We start from the raw sequence: 19,538 nt of genomic DNA, 5'->3' as shown, positions 1-19,538 counted from the left end.
AGGCCATTGATCGGACATGAAAAAGATGGAGGACCAAAGATGGAGTCAGTATCATCAGCACTCCTACAACTTGTCACATCAGTCTTATTAAGTAGGTATTGTCATTCCTTTATTGAGAAATTGATTATCTTATTTTAAGGCATTAAGACTTGTACTCATATAAAAAGAGGAAAGACTTGAAGATTTGTCAGCTTCTTAGGTTCATGCTCTAAATATCACAAGCAAAACAACAGCCTAGGAAATAAACTCTGAAAGATAAGATCTAGTGATAGCTCTGAATTGAAAGTCTCTAGCCACATTTAATTAAGACAACATATATAGAGGAACTAATTAGTGCTTGGTTCAAAGTAGTTCCTCAATAAATTATAGCTCTAATGATTACATAAAACCATCTCTACCTATTCTCTACTCATCGTCAATTTCCCTCAAACTTCATAGTACACTTGGGATTGTCAATTATACTGCTGAGGTTTTCTTACAGTCTCCACTTAAATTTTTCACCTACGTGGTCTAAAGACCTAAGAGTAAGATCCAAAAGTAGGTATTTCATGTTATCTGATTGAGAAATATTAACTACCAGGAAATCCCATTCCAGGAAGGAATGAATAGGTAGAAAAGGTCCTAAAGGAGAACTTGCTCTCCTTTTAAATTCTGCCTTGGGAAGCAGCTTAAAACATAAGCACTTTCATAGCATGTGTTTCATTTTGCCTACTGTAGACAGAAAATGCAATTACAATAATATCATGAGGCCATATGGAAGTGTGAGGTTAGGACATACACATTTTGTAATGAGCCAGAGTTGACTGACAGGATCACTCAACAAGTGGACCACATTGGCACTGGGAGGGCTTGAGGCTAGGAAACATAAGCAAAGAGTGGATTTCATGTCAGTAAATGGATGGTAAGGAAAGAAGAAAAGGACACCTAGGTTAGAAGGCATTGAAAGGCAGAGGAAGCTGGCAAAGGAGCCACTGGGAAGCCTTGGTTAAGCCAAGAAGCCTATAAGCTCCTGAAATTCAAGAATTTGGGCTCCTGGGTAAGGAATCCAGAAGTGATCTTGCAGCTCAGGAGAGTTAGAAGGTGGCTGGAAGAGTTCATTGGACTTAATTGTAGAGGTAAAGCAATGGAGCAGATACCTATTTCGAGCAGTAGAGTGTTTGGAAACCTGGAAAATCATTGCAAATTGGAGTGTTTAAGGCACATCTGCTAAGGAAGGTCTCTTGGTAGGATTTGAGGAGATTAGAAGAAATCTGGATGGCCTGCTCATTAGAGGTGAGCAACAGGATGATTTCAGTAAGACAAAAGTGGGCAAAGTAACAGCAAGAAAAAGAAGAAACTGAAAATGTGTCTAAAGACTACTGAGCCCCTCACCATTGTCCACCCCATCGATTCTTGTGTTTGGTTTCTTGATAATAATAGGAACAGGAGAGCTACTGTCTCCTGGGGCAGATGTGCTCACAGAGAAAAGGAAAAGTTGCTCATGATATGGTTTGGGTTATTTTTTCTATTTTTTGTTCATTTTAGTTTGGTTTGGTTTTTAACCTCTCCAAGTCAGCTCAGGACAAGAAGTCAATTCAAATTCAAAGGTATTGCTGAACTTATCAGAACCATTTGTCTTCTTTGACTTTAAAAACCAGGCAGAAAATGTTGCAAAATAAGATTTCCAGTCTTTCTGGTCCTTGCTTATGCCAAGAATGCCCCATGACTGCCCTCTGAGAGGCAACAGCCCTTCAGATCATCAGGAAACCCTTGAGCTTGCTAATAAAAAGAAAGTGATTTTCCATACAAAGTAAACAGATCCCTCCTGCACATCTAAAAAGACTTGGCTTCAGATGCGGGTGAAGGTTTAGGGTGGAGTTTTAATTTTCATATTACAGAAGCTCACTCTGAGTTTGCATTTTCACATTATTCTTCAAAGCACAACAGAACCCCCTGTCAGGATATATCCAGCAACTGCATTCTTGGAACAGCTATAAATTAGCTTGCCTTTGCTTTTCCCTCTTGAACTTGAGGCTCCTTTCAGGGACCCAGCAGAAACCCATTAAGAAGCAAGAAATGAAGCTTCAGGGATCTGTTCTGTTACCCAGAAGGATCATTCATATAGAATCTAGTCTTCTTTAGTTTCCCCCCAAAACTGAAGCCTGCTCTTCCATATCAACATAGCATAATAGATTCTGAACCAAAAGAATCATCTCTCTGGGCTGAATTGCTTTGTCATTGCACAGCTGAGCAGGAGATTTCTACGATAAAATTTTCCATGTGAATTAGAAGGAAAAAGAGAGAGAGAGAACTCTTCTCCAACATCATCTTTTTATTTATGAAACACTTCTGAACTTATTGGCAGAAAGGCACAATCTAATGTAACATACAGGGTGGTCCATTTAAAACAGTCCCCTTTAACAGAGGATAGCTTTAAGTGTGGCCCATTGTAAGTGGGTCACCAGATGTATTGTTATGTCAGTCCTTCCTGGCATTGTAAAAACAGAGAAGGCTTTCAGGGGTTGGGAGTATATGTGGAAACACAGGGAGACTCATTGAGCTTTAGAACTGTGAAAATAAAGGAATCTACCAGGATGCCTGATCATCGGGAAATAAAACATAAGAAAACAAATAAGAAATGTGTTCAATCTCGGTGCTGATATCTTTTTTTATGACAGGTAAGATTTCTGGGTTTTATTTTGTTCTCTTTTGATTTTTTTTTAACCACCCTGATGGTTGGTTGTATTTGTATTGTATTACTCATTCAATAAATATTTATTGCGCATCTACCATGGGACAGCACTTGACTGAATGCTGGGAATATGACAATAAAAAGGCAAAGGCAATGCCTTCCAGAATGCATATTTTAGAGAAAAGAGATAAACAGATATATACATGATGTGTTGCTGACATGATGTCAGAATCTGAAAATGTTTTGAAGAAAAATTCAGAAAGTGAGGAGAAAAGGGAGGAGAGAAGAGAATTGGGGAAGTCCTGTTTAATAAAGTCACGTTATAGCAGAGATGTAAAGGAAGTGAAAAGTTTAGCCACATCCTATCAAGCAGAGGAAATGGCAAATGCAAAGGCCCTGAGGCAAGCATGTGCTTGGTGATTCCAGGAACAGCAAAGACAGAAAAGCCTACATGGCAGGTCCTTGAGAGGTAAGCTTAATTCAAACTTTCCTAAAGTTAAAGATTAAGGGATAGAAGTGGAATAGGATAGAGCTTGGGTTGCTGTTATTTTACTGAAAATAGAAGTTGAAGTACAAAGACAAGAATCAACCTATTTCCGGTGTCCCTGAGCAAGTGGTCCCACAGAGTGGCATATGGTTAGTGGGGGCTTAGAGGGTGAGGAAAATGAGGGGACAGTTTTGCCTACTAAAGTGAAAGAAGCAACCACTTTTCAATTAAAGACATGGCAAATTTCATGGTGCCCTGTCCCAGGAGGTGGCCATTCCAGAACCTGTACAATTATTCTGTTGACTTTAGTATGAAACTTGGCATTAGCAATGAGGTAAAAGTTTAACTGAAATAAACTATTTGTATCCTAAAAGCTTGCTATTGAAGATGGAAAAGGGAAAAAGTATTTTATTCCATGTCCCCCTTTCCCCTCTCCCTCCACCTGAGCTAACCTGAGTCATTGTTTTCCCAGAGCTGGTGAGTTCTCATTTCATTTTCAAAGGCAGTACTGAAGGGTGCTGGAGGACAGAGAGGTGGGTCTCACCTCCTTGGTGTGGCCCCCTAGACCAATGCTACTGAGGCTGAAATAAGAGGCTGGACTGGCAGGAACTTACTGCCTCAACCAAACTTTAGGCTTTTAATGAGATGATTCTCTTTCCTTCCTACTGGTCTTTGACTTCTGCCTTCAGGACCTTTTTCTGGTATTGTTTACAAGTTGTTCATATATTCTACAGGGTATAAAGCATGGGATTTACGAGCTAAATCCAACTCCCAAAGTTCCATCTGTCTCTTTACTTCCAGCTTTGTCCCGACCCACTCAAACAGAAACAGAGAAACAGAGAAATGTCAGCTTTTAAAGCATTTCATTTATTCAACAAACATTTGTTTGACATCTACTACATGCTAGCCATTGTGCCAGGTGCTGGGAATGAAATAATGAATGACACTGATCTGGCTGAGGGATAGTGCAGGAGAAGGTACAGAAAAGATGGAAATTTCTTACCTTTCCAAGTCCACCTTTCTCCCCTGAGACTCCATTTATGGGGACCCCATTCAGAGAATCTCATCACAACTCTCATTTCATAAATCACCCCACGTGGAACCCTGAAGAATCTAAGATTTATTGACCAGGAAAAATCTTTCTGTATCCTCAAGTATACATTAGACATCCCACACCCATTATTTTCTTTCTCATGTGTTTGCTTCATGGCATTCATCACAATAAAGATTACAGTTTATTTGAATACATGCTCATTTCACATCTGCCCTTGACCAAACTGAAAGTTATTTAAATCCGTTTTGTTCCCCATAGTACCTCCAGGGCCTAGCACAGTGTTTAGCATGTATTAGGTACCAAATAAATACTTGCCAGTTTAGTGAATGGGTAAACAGTTGGACAAATGAGTCAAGCCATTCTTATTCTTTGGAAGAATTTGGAATTAATAATAAAGATTAGAACATATTTTTTATATATCTCTCTGAAGGAGGGATCACTGACATCACATTTCCAGATTAAACACAATCCATCAGGGGTACCTCGGTGGCTCAGTCAGTTAAGCATCTGCCTTCAATTCAGAACATGGCCTCAGGGTCCTGAGATCAAGCCCCACATTGGGCTCCCTGCTCAGTCTGCTTCTCCCTTTCTCTCTCTCTCTCATCTCCACTCATGCACTCTCTCTCTCTCTCTCTCTCTCTCAAATAACTAAATAAAATCTTAAAAAAAGCAATCCATCATCATTTCCCTCAGAAATGAAAATTTAAATATGCCTATTTGTAAACCAAGCTGTCTGGCCTCACCTTTCTTCCTTATCATCATGGGTTAAACCTGACTTGAATATCACACACCAGACCCCAGGCCAGGGCCCATGTAGAGAGCACTCATCTGTCCTTAGCCAAGACTCTAATATTCTACTCTAGACGATCTGGGCTCCTGGATCCTTAAACTGCTTCTTGTGCAGCCAGGCCTTGAGGCCCCAGAATCTACCCACATTCCAGAGAGGGTTAGGGTTTCTCATCAATCTCTGTCTAGACCCTGTCCTCAAATTAGCAACCAGTGAAATGCAATCCCTGTGAGGAGAAACAGCATGGCCCATGTAAAGTGTAGCCAATGAACCATCACTTCCCTGAGACCCGTTGTCTCCAACTTCTCACTTCTCCCAAGCACAGAACATTGAGTGAGAGAAGCCATTACCATGTTCTCACTGCCAAGCAGTCTTCCATCATTCCAGAAGGAGTGTAAAGGAGTCCTGCTTTCCCAGCCTGCCATCTCTACCTACATTTGGCATCCACAGAGGACAGTCTTCTGGAGTAGAGAAAGGGAATCACTTGGGTTCTGGACAGCAGAGTTGAGACTCTTTTTCCCCAGAGTGAAAACAAAAGAGCAGGGAGGCTCTAGACAGGATCTATTCTGTAACAATTTGCCATTTTATAGTTTGTGCTCGTTTATTTCTAGAATGTCATACTGTGGGGTTTGAGGGTAGAGGAGAAAAGGGTTACGCAGAGCAGAATATGGGAATATCAGAAAAGATCCAGAGATCACACAAGGCCTTGGGATTGGTAAGGGCAGAGGTAACCTCTTCTAGATCATCTTTGGTGCAGTTATTCTGCACTATTGCATGGTGCTGAAGAGCTCAGAGCCACAACTGTAGCTGTATAACTTCAGTTCTTATACTCTTTAGGCCTCAGTTTGCTGTTCTGTAAAATGGGAATAAGGATGGTACTGAACTCCTAGGAACATGAGGAGGCTAAGTGAGTTAATACTTAAAATACTGAAATATTTATAGGGATGCTTAGAAAAAAGCAATAAATACTTGCCATTATTATTTACCATCAGAATCAAATGTTGGGTTGGAATCTTTCCAAAGTCAGTTCCACCTTTAAGATTCCAGTTTACAAAGGTCCCTTCTTTAGACACATATGTATTTAAAAAATGAAGGAATCTGTTGAGATGAATCAAGTCTGGAAAAGAAATTCAGTCTAAATAAGGATAGTTTACCACCATAATAATTTCTATTCTAGCATTTCTCTTGAATTGACATGTAAAATTCCTTGTGTATACAGAAAAAGGGCTCAGAGCTTTCATCAAGTTTCAAATTCCAAAGATAAGGAAAGACAACTTTTCTGCAGGGTTTACTGAAACAACAGTGTACAAATCAAAAATCAATCTTAAGTGCAAGTTTCTTGTGTGGTTAAGTTAATTACCATATAATTTTCTATATATAAATAAATAAATAATAAAGGAATTGTACTGATAAAATTTCTGAAATGTCCTGAAATTAGTTAAATGGATTGTAAATGCTTAGACTGTGGTAAAAGCTTGCTAAATACCTCCTTCCTGCAGATTTGGAGGAATGATCTAATAATACACTCTAATAAATAAAATAAAAATCAATGATAAGTCTACTGAAAACAAGTAGAGAAAGCCAAAGACCAAGGACAAGTCCAGGATTTTCCCAAAAGAGGGGTAGCAGTTCTTTTTGGACCATCATCTTATATAGTGAATGTTTGCCTGTGGCCTCTTGTGGAAGGCCTGAGGCTTGGCCACTCTGGATTATCCTTTTCACTGTAGATCTACTTCTCCAATCCAGGAGTCAATGGCAGTGGGATCATCTCAGGAACAGGCTTCAGGGCCAGTCTTAGAGTGGCCATCTCCCTTAAAAATAATCTTAAGAATCTTCTGATATTATATGTGAGTGGGACAAGGATTTTTCTGGAGGGCAGAAAGAGAAAGCCATTACTCTCACCCAGACACAGGTGGGAAAACCACTAAATCAAGTTTAGGAAGCTCTACTTGCTGACTTACAAGTTTTACTCATCTAGAACACTTAGCTGAATCTATCTATGTATGGGAACGTAATGATGTAATGTAAGTGTGTAATTATTGTAAACATAATATTTTTGTATTCCCAGATGTCCCCATCATCCCTACAGATTCTTTCAGGAGCATAGACTTTGCTATCAAACAGCCCTGGGTTCCCAATTACATTCGGTCCTCTGATCAGCCACTAATCTTGGGCTATTCTGTTAACTCTTTAAAGCTCAGTTTCCATACTTATTAAATATAGAATTTATATAAAATATGTAAAATATCTATCTCACAGGGCTGTAGAACAATAAAATCATAGATATAAAGAACTCAGGCACCCTTTGCTGAGTACTTACTATTTCCCCACATTTGAAAGGAAATTCCAGAAGCCAAAGTGAGGAGGAGACAGAAAGAACTACTCCTTATGTACTTTCTGAGCCTTGGTCCAAAGGGCTAATATTCCAGAGATAGACTGACATTTTGGGTCAAGAAATGGTAGCTTGACCTGGAGCCACACCCAGAAAGGCTTAATGAATGGGACTCAAAATGCCACTGGCTATTTCATTGTTTGGCATGCCTGGCTTTCATCAGTTAAATTTCAGTTTTAACAATAAGTATTGTCAGAAAACATCTGGCAGACATAGAGGGCTTGTCTGCCACATTCCTTGTTCCTTCTTGTCAAATATTCCTAGAGGGGGTGACAACCAGACAGTCTTCCTTGACATCCTTTTGTTCTTCTTACAATAACCCAAATCCCTTCTGTACATATGTTTAATCCAGTGGTGCAGGAAAATGGCAGTCTACTTATTTTAGCTAAGGCCCCAAATGCAGGTGTTGGCTGCCTTTCCAAGACACTCTTGCAAAGAGTTTCTATCAAGAGACTGCCTAATTGCATTTTAGTGCATGACATAAACATGTTACATGACTTTAAATTTTTTGATTATTTCCTGATCTTAGTCACTGAAGACATTCAGACACTGAAGATAGTTTTGGGGTATCATCCCAGCTCACCTCTCTTAGCTGTGTCAACTATAGCCCACAGCTGGGGGTGGAGACGGTGGAATACACATAGTCATGCTGCAATAGTTGAGTGAACAAGAAATGAGGCTGTGACCTAGGCCAGGCCAGCTAGTGACCTGATGATCCTAGCCAGTGAAATGAGAATGGAGAGCAAGATCAAGGGTGACTGAGAAAGAGTCAATCACTCTGTCAGTCACTCGGTATGGCTGAACCCAGAACAGGCAAACCAGGAAGCCCTGGTGGCACATGTTTTCTGTTTCCTGTTATGGAGATGAGGGAACAGAGAATGCCACCTGCAGGGAAAAAGAAAAATGAAGCATGTGCTCAGAGAGAAGCCAAGACTTGAGATAGAGAGGGTCTAATATCATGGGTTCCCAGTGGCTTTCTTGTCTGGTTCCATCCTTGGGCCCAGCTCCACTCTTGTCCTTGAGTTTTATAAAGCACCCTTGCATCCATGTACTAAATGTTCCCCTTTTTGCCCAGCTAAACCAATTATCCAGTTGATTTCCCTATCTTCTGTCTCCCTGAGTGCCCTAGTCCTACATTTTGTCCATGAGGCGGCACATTTCCTGTTTAGGGCTCACATATGATTAGACTACTTTACCTGAGTTGATATTTCCAGTTCCATTCCACTTACAGGAGAATGGAACACTTTGGGCCCTTTTCTATCTCTTACTCCTCCCCACACAAAAAAGCAGTGACTTCTCTTGTTGAGTTTGGGGAAAGCGATTGGATTCACAGAGCAAGCATCATCTTCCCTCTTACTCTTGTTTCACTGTGGAAATAAAGCATAGAAGCCTGATGTCTGACAAGCCTTTCTTGTCAGTCTTCTATCCTCCCAGGGTCAGGAGAGATGGCAGATACCCTTGTATCTGTCTTGGCAAATACAAACCCTTCAGACCTGAGTTTACCCTGGTTGGGGTGCAGTGGGGCACAGTGGGCAGGTGAGGGCATCCAAGCCCCAAGATCTAGACTTGTGGGGTAGGTGGAGACATAGCATGAGAGAAAATCTTGTTTAAACTCCTTGCTTTATACTTAATCACATTAATATTTCATCCTTGATTCCTGAGTTCATATTTAAAGTAGCTAAACTATTTAGAAGAAAAAAATATGATTGGTCCCTCACAATCCTCACCAGTCTTGAAGATACTTTAAGGAATGTTGAGTTCTACAAAAGAAAAAAATATATAACTACAGAATAAGGTATATTAATTAAGCTTCTGCTGAGTGATTACCTATTAAAAGGTGGGTCATCTGCTAAGGCATTTTAGTTGTTCTCATTTATTCCCTAAACTATAGAAGTTAACATATCCCACCCAGTTACTGTAGTTGAAAATCCGTCAAGTCTTCCTTGATTCCTTTTTTTTTCTCTCACTAACCACACTCAATCAAACACCAATACCTGTTGAGTTCACTTTCCTGAGTTTCCTCTGCTCCTATGGGCATTGCCTAAATTCAGACCCTTTGATCTGTAGTTTGAACTACTGCTGTACTGGCTGGTTATCTGGTTATCTTCTCTGTCCCCAACCATTGCTACATTGTAGAGAGCCTTACCTTTGTGAAGTAAACCTGGTGAATGAGTGCCCTGACTATAAACCTTAGGTAGCCCCTTTAGCTGGCAAATCTGAATGTATGAGACATACCACAGTCTGCCCCAACCTACACATTTTAGCAACTTCATTTTCTTCCATCAAACTCTCTCATACCCCAGCATTTCTACACTACAGTCACTGTGGTCTAACTGGATGCCCCAGCCAGATTCATATATTCACCATTTCTTAAGTTCTGTGCCTTAGTACATGCTATTAAATGCCCAGCCATTTCATTTATGTCTAAAATATTCTTTCCCAGCCTGTTCACATTAAGGACAACCACTTATTCTTAGAGTCTAATATACAATATAAATCATATATAAGATGGGTAACCTCCATGCTCCTCATCGCTATCTCCAAACCATTCTCTTCTCTTCTCTTCTCTTCTTCTCTTCTCTTCTCTTCTCTTCTTTCTCTTCTCTTTCCTCTTTTCTCTTCTCTCTCTCTCTCTCTCTCTTCCCTAGACATTCTTGGGATTGAATCTCATATAATTAAATCATATTGCCTGTTATCCTTCATTGTGATGTCACCAACCAATCCCTAGGATACATCCCTTTACTTCCCACTGGTTTTACTTCCTGGTTCACTTTCACTATCTCCACTTCTGTGGAGAACAATCTTCATTCCTGGATGACTGCAATATACACAGTAGATGATTCAATCCAACACTCTAGCCTCTCCATTTCTTAAACTCCTCTCTTCCAGTGATCTGACCCTCCATACTACCTCATTAATTCATTTATATGTTCATAATCCTAGACCTTCTCATTACCAATAATCTCTCCATAATCTCAATTTAATTAAGTCCGTTCATCTATCTATCCCTTCATTTCCTCTAGTGATCCAATTCAAATTTCACTGGGATTTCCAACCCACTGAACTATCTTTTGACTATCTCTAAGCTTCTTGATATTCTCTCTCACCTCTTTACTAATCTTAAAGTCCCTGATTAATCAGTATATCCACTTCTTTGTTTATACCCTTAATTTCTTGATGTACTCACTTAGCAAAACCACAACCCTGGCTAAATCCATCTTTTTACCTAATTTGTGCCTTCATCCATGCAAAAGAATGAGCTGAAGACCAACGCTGTTGATCATGAGAGTGAACCTAATTGCTGCTTGATGACCATATTAAACTCTTCTAGTCCATTCACTCTACCACATATGTGATGACTATTTTGTTCATTCTCATCTCTCTTCAAACCTCATAGTACACCACCTCAAACTTCATTCTCAGATGATGACCTTTTTACCAACTTCACTGAAAAAACTAAAGCCAACAGAATGGGACTTCTGTAGACTTCCATCACCATCATCACCTTCTCACCAGAATCTACACACATAAACCCCTTACTTCCACCTGCAACTGGAGGGGATTTAACCATGCATCTAGGGCAGCCTGGGTGGCTTAATGGTTTTTTTTTTTTTTAAGATTTATTTATTTATGATATATATAGAGAGAGGCAGAGGGAGAAGCAGGCTCCATGCCGGGAGCCCGACGCGGGACTCACTACCGGGACTCCATCCTGGGACTCCATCCCAGGACTCCAGGATCGCGCCGTGGGCCAGAGGCAGGCGCCAAACCGCTGAGCCACCTAGGCATCCCCTGGCTTAGCGGTATTTTAGCGCCGCCTTCAGCCCAGGGCCTGATCCTGGAGACACGGGATCGAGTCCCATGTCGGGCTCCCTGCATGGAGCCTGCTTCTCCCTCTGCCTGTGTCTCTGCCTCTCCCTCTCTCTCTGTCTCTCATGAATAAATAAATAAAATCTTAAAAAAAAAAAAAACAAAAAACATGCATCTATTGAAAGTCAATCTCCCCATTTGCAAACTAGATCCCATCTTTCTTAGTTACTCAATGACATTGCTCTAGCAATTCTCCCATTTCCTTTCCTAAATCCCAACTTCCTCCTTCCCTACCAAATCTTTCCCATCAATGTACAAACACATAATTCATTTCTCCCATTTTAAAAACAAAACCAAAACCCTTCACTTGCCCCACTTCCCTTGACTGACATTGCCTTGTTTGCAAATTACTAGCAAAACCCCTTGAATAGGTTGTCTATATCCATTCTCTGTAATTCCTTTCCTCCCATAGTCACTTAAAATGACTGCAAGCCAGTTTTTATTCCTGCCTGCTCTACCAAAACTGTTTTCCCTCAGTTTTCCTCTTACTTGACTTATCAGAGAGATAGGATACAATCCATCCCTGCCCTTGATATCCTTTCTTCAAGTGGCTTCCAGAATATCCCATTCTTGTTTTACTTTATTGCTTACTCCTTAGTCTCTCCTACAACTTTTTCCTTCCTTCCAAGCTCTTAATGTTGACATGCTTAGGGCTTGCCCATTGTTTTCCTCTCTATTCTCACTCATTCTTCTGGTAAACTGACTCTATGCTGATATTCCACCTCCAGCCCAGAATTCTCTCCTGAGCATCAGACTTGCACATTCACTCAGCTTCTCAACTCCTTAACTTGATGTAATCTGAAAACACAGAAATGTTGGGTTTAAGCTCTTCTGATTCCTGATCTCTCACCATGAAAACTGAGTCACCACCCATTTTCCATATCTCAAATGATAGCAACTATGTTCAGGTCAAAAATTTTACACTCATCTTTAACTTCTTTCTTTATTACATTCCCACACATACCATTCAGCAAACACAGTTGGCTTTCATTTCAAATATATCTAGAATCCAAACAGTTCTTTCCACTGTCAGTGCCACCACCCTGGTCTGAGCCACCATTACTTTTCTCCTTATTCAAGAATCAGCACAGGTTTGGGTTTTTTGTTTTGTTTCGTTTTGTTTTTTTGTAAAGGGCCATATAGTAAATATTTTCTGCTTTACAGGCATACAGTCATTTTGGCAACTACTCATCTCTGCTGTTATAATGCAAATGGACACAGGTGTATTTGAATAAAAGTGTATTTACTCGAAAGCAACAAGCTGAATTCGGAGCATGAGTCACAGTTTACCAATTCCTGATCTACTTGGTCTCCTTGCTTCCATCCAGTGTTCTTTTCTCAAATCAGATCATCACTTTTCTGCTCAAAATTCTGTAATCTTTCCCCTTCTGGATCAGAGTAAAAACTCCTTCCAGGATCTTTGAGACCATACATGATCTGGCCAGTCATATCCCTAAATCCCATACTTTATTGCACTTTCTCTTTCACCCACCCTCCTGCAGCTGCACTGACCTCATTGCTGTTCCTCAAATAGGCCAGGCATACTCAAGATATGGGGCATTTGCACTGGCTGTCCTTTCCTCCCTCAGACATCCACACAGCCAATGTCCCTTACCCTCTTCACTTCTTTGCTCAAATGTCACCTCATCAAGAAAGCCAGTGCTGATCACTGTTTGAAATTACAGCCTTCCTTCATGACTCTCAATCCCCCTTACTCTTCTCTATTTTTCCCATTTTTCTCCAAAACTTACTACTTTCTAACATAAAAAGTAATTTACTAATTTATATTTACTGCATCTCCAACTCTCCTAGAATACAGGCTCCACAAGGCCAGGGATCTTCGGATTTGATTCCATGGTATCCTGAGACCTTCAAGCCGTGGATGACACATAATAGACATTAAAAAAATGTTGGATGAATGGAATCTGTATGGCATCCCTCCAATCCCAGAGATGTGGTGAGTCATTCTGGTCTCTATATTACTTTAATTCTTTGTGCATGCTTCTCTTGTAGTCCTTTTTGGCCTGATTCATTATTATTTATGTATCTGTCCTTCCCATTACAAAGCCATGATCTCCTTGGACATTTCCTATATGTTTATTTGCTTGTCATGTACCAAAAGGTCAGACCATGCCAACTTCATGAACTTACAAAGTACCATATATGCATAGTTCTCTGTCACCAAATCACTAACTCTGCAAGTCAGTTATTATTTTGAAAGTCTCTCCTCAACCCCCACTCTAGATACATCTATACACACACTCTACTAATTGAGATAATTTAAAACTATTTTTCACATATTTGCTTAATTAGCTTGCAATGACCTCTGCAAAAACACTGGCCTCTGATGATTGTAAGAGGTAGTTTTCTGGCATGGACACCAAAGCATCAAAGAGTCAGCTGGAACTAAGGAAAGCATAACACAACTGGTTTTAATTACTCATGACAGGCAGCTGAATATATCTGACACAGGTCTTCTCCCCAATACATCACTCAAAGCAGGCCAGTTTCAGGAAATGGTAGAAAGAAAAAAAAACAGGATTGAGCCAAAATGTGTCCATAATACAAAGCAGATCATCTTTCACATCGATGACCTTATTCATTTTGTCTAATATTTTTATGATGGCCCCAAATCTATAAAATTGCTGACCCCTTAAGACTTGGTATGCTCCTTTGCTGATGTTTAGGAGTGGTGGCTCAGGTTCTCAGAAGAGGAGGTAGGTGAAGACTGCACCCATTCATGAATTACTACATAAGCTAAGGGGTCCTCCAAAGTTCATCTAGAATTGCAAGTATGTTTGCAATTAATTCATCTGTGAAGTACAGGTGAGCACTTTCTACTTGTATTCAATGTTCACAGAAGGATTAACTTCATCTATAACCTAGTTTGTTTCTTTGGATTTGTTGCATAGCAGAAAATGAAAGAGGATTAGGAGTTGCTTTGTAGACCTACCTACAATTTTAATATATATCTCTGATGAAATCTCCCCTCTCATCTTATGAAGCTATGGGCTTTGAGTTGGTCATGCCTTTGGGTTGGCTCCTATTAGAAAGAGATTTCCTAATTAGGCAGCATTTCACCTCAGAAACTAATTTCCTTGCTACAATCTCCTCCCAGATGCTTGATCCTTGAACTCACTGCTTTCTTGTTTCTGTGCATTTCCAAGTTCTTATGAGTTTGTGTTGTCTTATCACAGTTTTGACAGTCTTGCACATCCCAGTGCTCATGCAACTGCAGAAACTTGGTTTTTCTACCTGCTGCTTTGCTCTGATTCATGTTTGATGCCAGAAACTTAGACCGCCCCTAAGTCTTTCTACTTATAATACCATTTTTTATACTTTCAACAAAAGCTTGAGTTCTGCTTTACTAGGACCTATGCCTATGACTGAGACTCTAACCATGAATGCTCCATTAAAGAGCTCAGAATTTAACAGAGGAAATAGCAAGTAGCCTTGATTACAATACCACATGATGAGGGCTGTGATGTCAAGCAGGGGGTATGAAGGTAGCACAGAGTAAGGGCACCTAACCCAGCAACTAGGGGCTGAGGGAAGCTTTCCTAGAGCCAACAACATCTAAGTAGTCTGTGCTAGACAAAACAGAATGAGAGATGTTCTATGCTAAGGAAGTCATATCTATAACTGATAAAGCTATAAATCATAGCTCCTTTAGGGAACTAAAGTAGTTAAGTATGGCTGCAGGGGATGTGGAAAATCTGAGGCTACAGAGGGAAAGCAGGGCTAGATCACAAAGTTTAATATGTCATTCTAAGAAGATGGAATTCACCCTATCAGTGATGGGGAGTCATTGAAAGTTTATACATGATATGGTCAGATTTATATTTCAGAAAGACCGGCATCAGTGTGGAGAATGAATTTCACTAGCTATTACCCTGAAACAGGCCCATGCTCTCACCTTCCCTGCTTTATCTTTCTGAGGTTCTGAATAGCTCAGCTCCACACCTCTTTTCCCATTAGTATTCTCAAACAAAACTAATGATCAAAATCAGTTTGAGACCTTATAAAAAATACAGATTATCTGAGCCCACATCACAGAACTAGGTTCTCATGGGAACAGAGCCTATCAATCTCTATTTTATAAACCTTCCCACATAATTCTGAGGCAGGTGGATGGTGGACAGAATTGGGGGGTTAATTAACATAGACAGTCACTGGCACCACAATGCAGATGTGTTGATGAACATCAGCAGCATGTTTGGCTTGTTGAATTAGATTGAAGATGTCTGAGGTCTCGATCGAAATGTCTTCCTTCTACACGATCTACACCTCTAATCCCAGGACTAGGAAAATCAGCTCCTTACTTAAATCCTCCAAAACCTTCCTTTGTTTGAATAACATGTCCAGTACTTAGCATGACCATCTCCTCTCCAGCCACTCTTCCCTTTACCTTGTACTTGTAATTAGCAGTACAAAGAGAGGATGTTAATGCAATTTACTCCCCAACTTCTACTTCCTCAATTAAGGATGGATATGGGAAATTGTATAAAGCAGTAGAGATCCGAAAACTGTCTGAGGAGCATTGAAAAGTGACTTGACTTAGGAACATAAAGGGACTGCTGGTCAGCCTCCAAGACTCATCTGAATTAAAGAACATATTTTTAGGACAACCATGTTATTTCCTCCAAAGCTTCAGAACCCAGGAGCAGAGACCACTGATAATTTGTCAACTAGCATTTGAGTATTGGCAAAGCAGAAAATCAAGAGATAAAAGAATTAAAGGTGCAAGTATAAAAGAAACATTAAATTTCTGGAATGGGCCTAAATAACTGTTTTGGCTGATTTGCTCTTTGGTGCAGAAGATTAAAATATGAATGCCCTTTTTTTTTTTTGCCATATTCAGTCTTTAACAATGGCTAGCCATTTGATTTAGTTCTGGTCTTTGGCTTGTTCCTAAGGTTCCAACTCACATTCTGTTATGTTACCCTAGAGCATGATAAGTGACACAACAGGTAGAGGTGCCAGAGGCAAAGTAAGTGACTTAATTTTCTAGGACATGACTAAAATTACCACAGTAATCCTATAACAAAGTAGTAAATGTTTCATAATGATTGTTTTACTCCTAAATTAGAGCTCTGGCATACAAGTATAATTTTTATGGTTACAGCATATCCATGCAGTAGACCTTCTTTACTTAAATTGATATTTTGTATCTCATACAAGACTCAATATGTATCAAAATACAAATTATGTCAATATACAAATAGGTGCTTCAACATGAAGATAATGGAGTGCCTTAAAGCAGTTATATTTAAACATTCTGCTAATAAAAATTAAATTTTGTATTTGAATGATTTTAGATTTTTTTTTTTTGAGGTGGAGAGGGACAAAGGGAGAAGGAGAAAGAAGATCCTCTGCCTAGCACAGAATTTGACACAGGGTTCAATCTCACAACCCTGAGATCATGACCTGAGCAGGAATCAAGAGTGGAATGCTTAACCAACTGAGCCACCCAGGCATCCCTAGATTATTTTTAATTAAACCAATGCCTTAAATTAATCCACTTAGCTTAGTTTTCAGATTTATCATTTCCCTTCTCTTTCCAGTGTACATTCATATCAATGAAAGAAACAGGAGTGGCTGCAACGAAGCAAACAGTATCGAAGTCCAATGGTTAAAATTAGATTATCAATGACATTTACTTACATATTTGCAGCTGAAATTGCAATGTACAACATTTTTTTTCCTGAAAGGAGACACTTCCTCATCACTGAAATGTAGACTTCTGTTATCAAATTACATCCATATTACATCATCGGGTGGTGAATTTGACCCAAAATAGAAAGTGAAACCACATATACTTTTTCTGGGAAGAGAAAGGCTAGAGACAAAATTAAGCAATGGACTGGTTTTCATGAGATTATTTTGACTGGTGCCTTCTTAATTAGGGTGAGACTTTTGTCCAAGAGAATGATAGTCCCAAAGAGGAAGGAAATAGAATGTATCTAGCATGAGGGCAGAGAAAGGGAGTCTAGACTTTTTACCCCACCTATTCCAGAATACTCCATAATGCAAATCTTCACTGACAAGGCAGTTTGTGAACATTGATCTCTTTTCTGTTTTTGTGTACACTTGTATAGTTTGGGTGTACACAAGTAGTTCTTAAAACATTTTTCCTGATGTTTCACTCTATTATCTTCCGAAAAATCTGAATGTGTGTATATCCTTATAAAATTAGTGGAAATTTGTACATACTACATTAACCATTTCCAGACATGCATTGCATTCCTTCTCTCCATCCCCTCATGAATTATGAGGAGAGCACCTCTGTCCTAAAGCACCACTGTGCAGTCCAGCTGTCCATTCCCACTGCCCATCAGGAATGTCCATCACTGTGCAGTGCAAACATCCACACTGGGATGCACTGCTCTGGAAAGCCATCCTGCTTCTCCTGGCCCAGCACCACCAGCCCACTCTTCCTAATGAGGCTCCGGAGGATGTCCATGTCCCGAGTCACACTGCTGTCAGAGAGATCGAAGATACAGCCCTCCCGAGCCACGTTGTCCTTCAGTATGATGACACCATTTTCTTTCAGGCCCGCTCGGCACCGGGAAAGAAATGCAAGAAGGTCTTTATCAGTCAGGTACCCTACAGGTGAGGCCAAGTAGATGGGGGAACAGGATGAAATGGTGGGTGGGAGGGAGGAGAGTAGGAGGGCAGGAAAGACCACAAGGTGAAGAATCAGGAGACCATTTGTTCACTCATTCGTGAATTACTTAATAGCCTGAATTGTTCTAGTTTCAGGAGGCTTGAGAATTTAGGTAAGAAGACAGGTATCCTCTCTGAGGAGGCTTGGTGTCCTGTCTATAAAATAGGTATTATACTAGCTGGTCTATCTACCTCACAGGCATGAAATAAACTATTGCCTATCCTATGAGCCCCTGCCATTGTCTCCAGACAACCCAACTCTGTCATCACTTCTTTGTGTCTCTTAGACACACACACTCATTTAGACCAGACTCTAATTCATTGCTGTCTCATTTCCTGGGAATTTATATCTTAAAAAATCTACTTTTGCCAGTAAATGGAGATAAACTTATTTTGACCCCACTTTTTGAAGTTTCTCAAATATTTGGTTTTCTTCTGTGAGTTAGGTTGGTCCAAAGGCACTCCATCCTTAAGGATGGGAATTTTCAGGCTTGTAGCAGAGGATCTTAGGGGAGAGATTGGGAAGACCAGAGCTTTGGGAGAGTATCTATGATGCCTAAGGATAGCTAACTGCTCTAAGCACAACTACAACTATATCTCCCTTTACATCCATGATCCCTCTCCACAAATCCTCAAATAGCCCAGGTCTTGACTTGTCTATGTGGGAAGGTGAGAAAGGCAGATGTCATGCCATGCAGGACTAACCAGAGACCCACTGAATCCAGATGACATCATATCTGCCCAGTGGGGGTGTAAATTCCTGTAGGCTGTAGCAGTGGTAGCTTTCTACCTTTTCCCCATTGACCTGCAGGTAGTTCTGGGCTTCAAGAAGGAATGATTCCATCATGTCCACCAGTTCCACGCTGTTGAAAACCGGCAACAAGACGTGCTTGCTGACCCTTCCTATCCCAGAGCCACAATCCAAAGCACAGTCTGTTCCAGCTCTCCCAGGGCCCTGCAGAAAGGTATTTTGTGGGATACTTCAAATACAGACAACCCCCTCTGAGTCTAGCACACTCCAATTGCCACTTTAAACAACTTTATTTTGGTCAGTTTCATGTAATAAAATGCACTATTTTAAATATACCATTCAATGAGTTTGGATAAAGTATACAGGCATGCACCCTCTACTATGATGAAGTTCTAGAACATCCAATTACCTTTTCAAAAAAAAATATCCAACATTTCTAGTTTTCACTTTCTTTATTTTATCCAAATGTAGGTCTTCAAAAGAATTTCAAAGTAAGCTTTTGGAAAATAATGTCTTGGGTCTAAAAAATTGGCAATTTTCTCTAAGAACTGAGCCACTGAAAGCCCTTTAAAAGTAGAATTTTGGGCAGCCCGGGTGGCTCTGTGGTTTGGCACCACCTTTGGCCCAGGGTGTGATCCTGGAGACCCAGGATCAAGTCCCGTGTCAGGCTCCCTGCATGGAGCCTGCTTCTCCCTCTGCCTGTGTCTGTGCCTCTCTGTGTGTGTGTGTGTCTCTCATGAATAAATAAATAAAATCTTTTTAAATTTTTTAAAAATAAATAAAAGAATTTTATTAACTGTAAATTTGGGTCAGGTCAACAGCTAAATGGATGTGCATGGTAGCTTATTGCTTTCTTAAGG

General features: G+C 40.2%; 1 protein-coding gene and 2 long non-coding RNA genes across 7 annotated transcripts in view; 1 reads left to right on the top strand and 2 right to left on the bottom strand.

Moving 5' to 3' along the window:
• LOC140635639 (uncharacterized) overlaps window positions 1-10,836 on the bottom strand; it is a 31,135-nt gene extending 20,299 nt beyond the window's left edge. For 2 of the 5 annotated variants that reach the window (XR_012032997.1, XR_012032996.1), the window contains exons 1-3: window positions 9,909-10,836; window positions 8,588-8,758; window positions 5,973-6,116 (exon numbers count right to left, since the gene is read on the bottom strand). This is a non-coding gene — a long non-coding RNA (uncharacterized lncRNA). The other 3 variants (XR_012032999.1, XR_012032998.1, XR_012033000.1) reach the window with 3 other exon arrangements.
• LOC140635640 (uncharacterized) lies at window positions 2,499-19,399 on the top strand. Its single transcript, XR_012033001.1, has 4 exons — window positions 2,499-2,657; window positions 13,074-13,218; window positions 17,815-17,873; window positions 18,739-19,399. It is a non-coding gene; the product is annotated as an uncharacterized lncRNA (long non-coding RNA).
• Window positions 16,900-19,538, bottom strand: part of NTMT2 (N-terminal Xaa-Pro-Lys N-methyltransferase 2) — a 19,668-nt gene continuing 17,029 nt past the window's right edge. Inside the window, exons 3-4 of the mRNA XM_072830553.1 lie at window positions 18,633-18,882; window positions 16,900-17,867 (exon numbers count right to left, since the gene is read on the bottom strand). Of these exons, the coding sequence (XP_072686654.1) occupies window positions 17,596-17,867; window positions 18,633-18,882 (522 nt within the window). The 3' untranslated portion in view covers window positions 16,900-17,595. The remainder of the gene's footprint in view (window positions 17,868-18,632; window positions 18,883-19,538) is intronic.

This window comes from Canis lupus, chromosome 6, assembly GCF_048164855.1.
Source record: "Canis lupus baileyi chromosome 6, mCanLup2.hap1, whole genome shotgun sequence".
In the NCBI taxonomy this organism is placed as follows: Eukaryota; Metazoa; Chordata; class Mammalia; order Carnivora; family Canidae; genus Canis; species Canis lupus.
Note: the sequence above shows the minus strand (reverse complement) of the source record. Positions and strands in the feature narration are given on the sequence as shown.